Source organism: Nicotiana sylvestris, chromosome 2, assembly GCF_000393655.2.
Source record: "Nicotiana sylvestris chromosome 2, ASM39365v2, whole genome shotgun sequence".
Lineage (NCBI taxonomy): Eukaryota > Viridiplantae > Streptophyta > Magnoliopsida > Solanales > Solanaceae > Nicotiana > Nicotiana sylvestris.
The window spans coordinates 175,512,812-175,520,345 of NC_091058.1; the positions used below are offsets into that span (position 1 = coordinate 175,512,812).

The following is a 7,534-nucleotide window of genomic DNA, read 5'->3' on the forward strand; positions in this document are numbered from 1 at the left end:
AAAAGACATAAAACTAATTCAGCTATAGAACTAACTTAATTTTAACACAAATTATATATGTGTGTATATATATATATATATTTCGAATTTATCTACATTTTTTGGATAAAAATTCATTTATATCTCAATTATATAGTTAACAAAAGAGAAAAAAAAGAGAAACTAAACTTGAAAATTCTTCAGCTCGATCTCTTATCCACCAAATTTAAAAAATTTATGGACCAAGAGGTGGAATACTTTGCTCATTCCTGAAGTAATTTCCTGGATCAACACTATATTTCACCCGAGCCAATTTCTCAAAATTACTTCCGAAATACATTTCACCCCAACTTTTTGCTTCTGAGTATTTCTCATTCCCATTTAATGTTTTTCCCAAATCCAAATCTCTGCTATTTAGATATGCTGTTCTTGGCTTAGAAACAAACTCTCCCATGTAATCATAAATCCCTTTGATCCAATCCAATTTTATCTGTTCTACAGTTTGGTTTGGTTTAAGCCACATTGCAAAATATTGTATGTTATATAAATAACCCTTTCTATGTGGAAATGGAGTTGCATCCTCTAATATTTCACTCACTTTTCCACCATGAGGGGTGAATATCATTAGTCCAAATCCTGAATTGAACACATTCCATAACCCTTCTACTGCTTTTTTAGATAGAGGCTTTGTTACATAGTCTGACTTGACTTTGTAAAATGTTGGTCTCTTGTCTTTCCTTTCTAACAAATCTTGAATTGTTGATCCATTTCTGTAATGATCTATCCTTATTGTTGTATCAATCCAGCTCATTTCTTCACAATCCCTTGACTTTAATTTCAATTCAGGGAACTTCCTTCTCATTAATCTTCGAAGTTTGCGTCTTGTCCCTAAATATAACGAGTTAAATGTAGCCTCTATCGATGGTTGCCCTAAAGAATTCTTTTTAGGGTTTATATTTATTCTTAGGAAAAGCTCTTTAGGGAATTCATTTACTAGCTTTTGCCATTTCCTAACAAGCTTTGTAGCACCTTTTTCTTGAGTTCGAGCTATGTTGAAGAAAGTAACAACTGGGGGAACTTCGACTAATTGTAACTTCCAAGATAGAACCACCCCGAAACTAGCTGCACCACCACCTCGAATGGCCCAAAATAGGTCTTCGCCCATGCCACTACGATCAAGAATCGTACCATTAACGTTGAGGATCGTTGCATCTAGCACGTTATCCGCTGCAAGGCCGTATTTCCTCATCAATGGACCTTGTCCACCACCACTAATATGACCTCCAATACCTACAGAAGGGCAAGTTCCAGCTGGGAAAGCTAGGGTTTTGCTTTTGTTTGCAATGTTGTAGTAAAGTTCCCCTAGTGTCGCTCCAGCTTCCACCCAAGCAGTCTTTCCTTGCACGTCGATATCGATCCTTTTAAGGTTTGATAGGTCAACTAAGCAATAGGGTTTGTAAGAAATGTATGAAAGACCTTCATAATCATGTCCACCACTTCTAACCCTAGTTTCAAATCCAGAATTTTTGCCACAAATCATGGCTGCTCGCACTTGTTCTTTATTTTCTGGCACGATTACGAAGTAAGGTTTCGGGACATTGGGATTGTTGAACCTAGCATTATGTATCGAAGATTCGAGTATAGATTGGTAATTCTTTGACCATATAGTATGAACAATGTTGTAAATGTGTGGTTGATTTCCAGATTCAAGGGAGAGACAGCTATAGAAATTAGCATTGGCATCATCAAGTTTACGATGATGTATAGACCTGACTAAGAAAGGAAGAAAAAATAGGGTAAAAAATATTGAACCAAGAGTGACCATTTCTGGTCACTTTAATTTGTTACGTTTGATGATTCACGAAATAGAAATTTGTTCCTCGTTTCCTATTTAAATACTAGAAATTTGTTTGTTCAGATTGTGTAACTGATAATTAAGTTGTCTTAGGAAAAAATTTACTTTCACTGAACCTAATACGACTACCATTAATAACCTTCTTAATTAAAACAAAAAATTAATGCTGGTCTTTGTTAATTTGCTTATTTGTTGGTTTTATTTTGGGTAATAAAAAGAATCTTCAATTCCGTTTTACTTCGATGTGTTGTGCATGAATTAATTAAATAATAGCTTGTTAAAGGACGACATAGCAATCGATGTACCATTGACGTTATATCATGTATATTTATATTTGTTCTTTTTTACTATTGAACAAATAGATTCATTGAAAACTCTCTCTTTTTGGGTTTATTAGCCGGAAGCAGTGGCGGATGTACATGGATATTTATGGCTTTTAATCGGATTTAGTAAATTTGCATAGGCAATTATAAAAATAGTTAGATAAATATTGAGTGAGCACCCATAACTAAACTTTTTTCCCTTTTTTTTCGGACTTTTTATTGGCGAGCACCCATCACTTTAAAATTCTGGATCCGCCACTGGCTGGAAGAGTCAACTAGAACTTTAATTTTCATATCAACAAAATATGTAACTTATGTTTATTGATAGTGTTAAGAATTTTTAGTGTTATTTAACATATCATAGCCTGTTTTACGATTTGATAGTATAAAAATATTTTTAAACTGTCGGCATATAAAAATTAAACTCATTAATAAAATGCGTTAGATATTAAGATTGCAGCCGAGAGAAAAACGTATAATATGATAATGTTCTTATTGGTTCTTTATAACAACCCGACCGATCGTTTTGAGAATTAAAGTCCCGTTCGGCGGCATAAGGTCTTAAGCAGCTTCGTATTATGTGCTATGTATTGCGTGCGTGGTCGAGGTCAGTTACCGAATGATTCAGAGTCAATTTGTAAGAAGGACTCTAGCTTTGAAAGTTTAAGCGGTAAGAGTTGACTGGAATTGACTTTTGTGTAAACAACTCTGAAATGGGGTTTTGATGATTTCAAGAGCTTCGTATGGTGATTTTTAACTTAGGAGTGCGTCCGGATTTGAATTCGAAGGTCCGTAGGATAATTTGAAGTATTTCGGCGAAAATTGAAAAAGTTGAAGTTTTGGAGGGTTGAGAGGTTTGACAAATAGTTGACTTTAGTGATATCGGGGTCGGAATGCGATTCCGAGAGTTGGAACAACTCCGTTATGTCATTTGGGACTTGCCTGCAAAATTTGACGTCATTTCGGGTTAATTTGATAGGTTTCAACGCGAGTTTTAGAAGTTGGAAGATTTGAAAGTTCATGAGTTTGATTCATGGCGTGATTCATAGTTTCGACGTTGTTTGATGTGATTTGAAACCTCGAGCGAGTCTGTGTTAGGTTATGGAACTTGTTGGTGTGTTTAGACGGGGTCGCGAGGGCCTCAGTGTGTTTCAGATGGGCTACATACCATTTCCTTCTATTTTTGGATTGCTGTTCTGCTAGTTCCTGGTTTCCTTAATCGTGATCGCGTAGCATTAATTAGGGCGGTGTTCATTTACTCTTCGCGATCACAATTGAAACTCCACGATTGCGATGTATTAATCATTGGCAGAATATAAAAGTACTCTATTCCAAGGGATAGCCATTTTAAACATTTTTGGAGTTCTAGAGCTCGGTTTTGAGCAATTCTTTGTGGGGTTTTCAAGTAAATCAATTGGGTAAGTGTTCTTCACCTAAAATTTAATATATTCCATGATTATATCTTTATTTTTATCATTTAATTAGTGTTTTTAGTTGAGGAAAAATGGGGAATTTTGAAGAAAATTTTCAAAATATAAAATGGTGATTTGAGAGACGAATTATATCGAAATTTGATAATTTTAGTATGGTTGAACTCGTATCGGAATGGGTGTTCGGGTTTTGTGAAATTGTCGGGTTCTGAGGTGCCGGACCGGGGGTCGACTCTTGGGGTTGATTTTTAGCTTTTGATAAAGATTGAAGCTTTATTATCCGGAATGGTTTCTTATGAGTTTTATTTATGCTTTGAAGTTATTTTGGTTAGATTTGAGCCCTCCGAAGGTCATTTCACTCGAGGAGTTCATTTTAGAGTGTCGGTCTATCTTCTTTGAGCTAAGTATCTTGCCTAACTTCGTGTGGAGGAAACTACGTACCCCTTAGGATTTGAGTCTTCTATGCTTATTGTATCATGTAAAGTCTGTGTACACGAAGTGACGAGTACGTGCTCAGGCTTATTTGTGTAAAGTTGACTTTCTAGGGCTCTTAGGTTCTTATGTTCATTAGATATGAGGTTGTTTTGTTATGTTAAGTTTCCTATTTACTAGTTTCACCTATGGGTGTCTAACGGGTGGGCCGAGCCGGGTTGGGTAGGGAAAATTAGTAACCATATGGGTTGTGGTCCGGGCCGGTTACGGGTTGGGGCTTACCAGGTTTAACGGGTTCGGGTTCATTTGGGTAAAAATGAACCATAAGGGTTATGGGTACAAGGGGCCGGTCCGGGTCGGGTTAATGTAATTTTAATTTTTTTTTTGTATTTTGTATAACTATTGTAAGTTATATTAATATAAAGTAAAAATATAAAGACTACAATGAAGATGGGAAAAAATTACACTTATAAATTGCAAGTGCTACATTTATTTCAAAATTCAAAGTTTCAAACTTAAAAATTGAAAGGTTTACATTTAACAACAAGTAAATTAACCAACAAAGAGTAAATTCAAATGTTTTGAATTGCCTTAGTAAGTTCGTCATAATCAATATGAACAGAGTGGCCTTCTTCTGGAGTGTTAAATTCGGATGGATTACCATGTGTTAATATATCTCCAAGTTCCTCGTCTTTTGGGCTATCAACATCTTCACGTCCTTGATTTCTTTGTTCCGATCTAATCCAATCTCTAAAACATACTAAAACTTCCAAGGCATTGCTTCCCAATGAGTGACATGTGTCTCCAAGTTGTTGTCTTGCTTGGCTAAATGCACTCTCTGATACAACAGTTGAAATTGGCACATTCAGCTCGTCCCGAGCCATAGCGAAAAGAACAGGAAATTGCTTTCCATTCTCATGCCACCATCCCAACGGTAAAAATTCCTTTGTGCGAGGCTCTTTTGCTTGTGCAAGTAGAATTGAAGTTCATTAATGTTCCCGCTACTGGTTTGAGTGTTATAAAATGTAGAAAAAAAATATTAAAACTATCAAGGCCTTCATCATCATCCACAATAGTAGAAGTGGTACAGTGCATAGTGGGATTAACATTGCCTATATTAAGAGAAACATCATCAATTACATTTGCATAATAATTATATAATTGTTGTAAAGAATCATTTAGCTTGTTCATACAAGCATATAAATCTGGGGTTTCAGTTGATCCAATCTCCATATAAGTATATAAAGCATTCATTAGTTGGTGACAATCAGACATCTTAATAGAGGGATTTAAAACAGCACCAATCAAGTAAATCGGAGGAATTGGAAAGAAATATTTTTTGAATTTTGCTTGCATTTTTTCAACAACATCCTTATATTTTTCTTTCTTCTTAAATTCAAAAAGTAGAAAAGAAATTTCAGCTATATGTACTAAAGTCATAGTAACAGTATGGTAATATGCTCCAGAAAACTCAACAGTAGCTGTATAAAATTTATGTAAAAATTTAACAACATCATTAATGGCCTCCCAAGTAGTAGTTGTTAACATACGGTTTGGATCAGTACAATGCACATTAGCAACTTCAGTTATTGGGAATCTATATTTGCAGCAACATTTTAAAAATATATATGTATAACTCCATCTAGTAATAATTTCGTCTGGCATGAATCTGGGTTTAAGGTTATACTGGATACACTTATTCTTAAATTTCTTTATTCTAGATTATCTATTATTTCCTTGAATAACACCAACTGCTCTTCTAACATGAGTAATCTCAGTTGAAAATAAATCAAGACCACTTTTAATAATTAAATTATAAACATGATATGCACACCTAACAAGAAAAATTTCATCAAGTGGTGGTTGCAAATGCAGTTTTAATATTGAAATTGCGGCATTATTGTTAGAAGCATTATCAAAAAACATACACAATACTTTTTGCTTGAGATTATAAAATTCAACAACTTCACAAATAGTAGTACTTATAAACGCAACAGTATGACTCCGATCTTAATCATATTTAAAAGCGATAATACATTTTTGCATACAATAATTATCATCTATCCAATGATATGTAATTGTCAAATAATCATTTTCATTAACATCATGGCCAATATCAAAAGGTAGAGAAACTCTACAAGGAAGGTGGCTAAACAAATAACATATGTATGTTTGATATTGTCCATGAAGTCTAAAGATATCAGATCTATAAGTACTTCTAGGGATACCTTAAATAAAGGATTGTAAATCCTTTCAATATACATAATAAGATATGATGAAGAAGCAAAAGAAAAAGGTAGACAACCCAAAATAATCATTTTTGATAATTCCTCATGATCCTTCATTTTATCATATTTCATAAGACCTCCAGTAGTAGGGTTTAGAGTTGTTTGATTTCCATCTCCATCAGAGCCCCATTCTATATGATGCTCAATTTTCATATGTCTACTAAGTATCCTAGTCCTCCCTAATTGTCCTCCAGTCTTATGTTTAAAAGTATCATTACAAAGTTTGCATTTAACTTTATCAGTACCTTCTATTTCGTCAAATTTTTTTAAAGCCTTACTTCTTTTTCTCCGATTACTAATCGGGGCTACATGTGGTCTACTACTAGCACCACGACCACCACCCCTGCTACCAGCTCCAACACTACTAGGTGTAAGTGGTATCTCATCTTCCATTTCTAATTCATTATCTTCTATATCGAAATCTTCGCGGAATTGTTCATAATATATATTATTATCAGGTAATGTTTCAGGAATATTTGTAGAGTCATTTAAATTACTATCAGATGTATTTTTCCGATTAGTAACTTTATTACAAACTCTTTTTGCAGCATTAAATATATTGTAAAAATTTAACTACTAGCAACAATTAAATATGCAAATAAAATAGTAAATAAGAGAAAGAGTTAGAGGGGGAGGGGGGGTATTTATAGATAAATTGAGCACTTGATGATTTCGCAACTCCAATATTACCACGAAGAAACGTCAATTGTTCCAATTTTGAAGTTCAATTGTTCAAACTTCAAATAATAAATACTATGATAAATCAAATTCCAAAAAAAGAGCCAAATAGTTGATTGCACTTTAGGTGAAGATTGAAGAATGGGAGAATATGAGAATTGAGATCGAGATATGAGAGATGAGTGAAGAAATGAAGAAGAAGAAGGGGGGAGGGGGGTATTTATAGTTTTTCAAAGGGGTATTATTTTTTTAAAAAAAACCCAAATATGAGCTATTTGTGAAATTCTGCCGTTGGGCAACGACCACAAGGGCAGAATACCATTGCCAACGGTCAGAAATAAGGCCCACCATTACAAAAATAAAAAATAAAAAATTAGTTAGCCGTTATACCGATCTGGGCCGGTCCGATCCGGGCTGATTAACCCATTGAACAGTAAAAATCGTTGACCGGGTTTGACCGGTCCGATTAACCGGTAGAAATTAAGTAGACGGACCAACCCCTACCCCTTTAACCCAGCCCCACCCAGCCCTCTTGTACCAGTCCGGGCC

At 34.7% G+C, this 7,534-nt stretch overlaps 1 protein-coding gene across 1 annotated transcript; it reads right to left on the reverse strand.

The window, feature by feature from the left end:
- Nucleotides 1-214: 214 nt before the first annotated feature.
- On the reverse strand, nucleotides 215-1,804 carry LOC104232485 (tetrahydroberberine oxidase-like). Its single transcript, XM_009785709.2, has one exon. It carries the CDS (start codon nucleotides 1,802-1,804, stop codon nucleotides 215-217), a length of 1,590 nt encoding a protein of 529 aa, XP_009784011.1.
- Nucleotides 1,805-7,534: the final 5,730 nt, after the last annotated feature.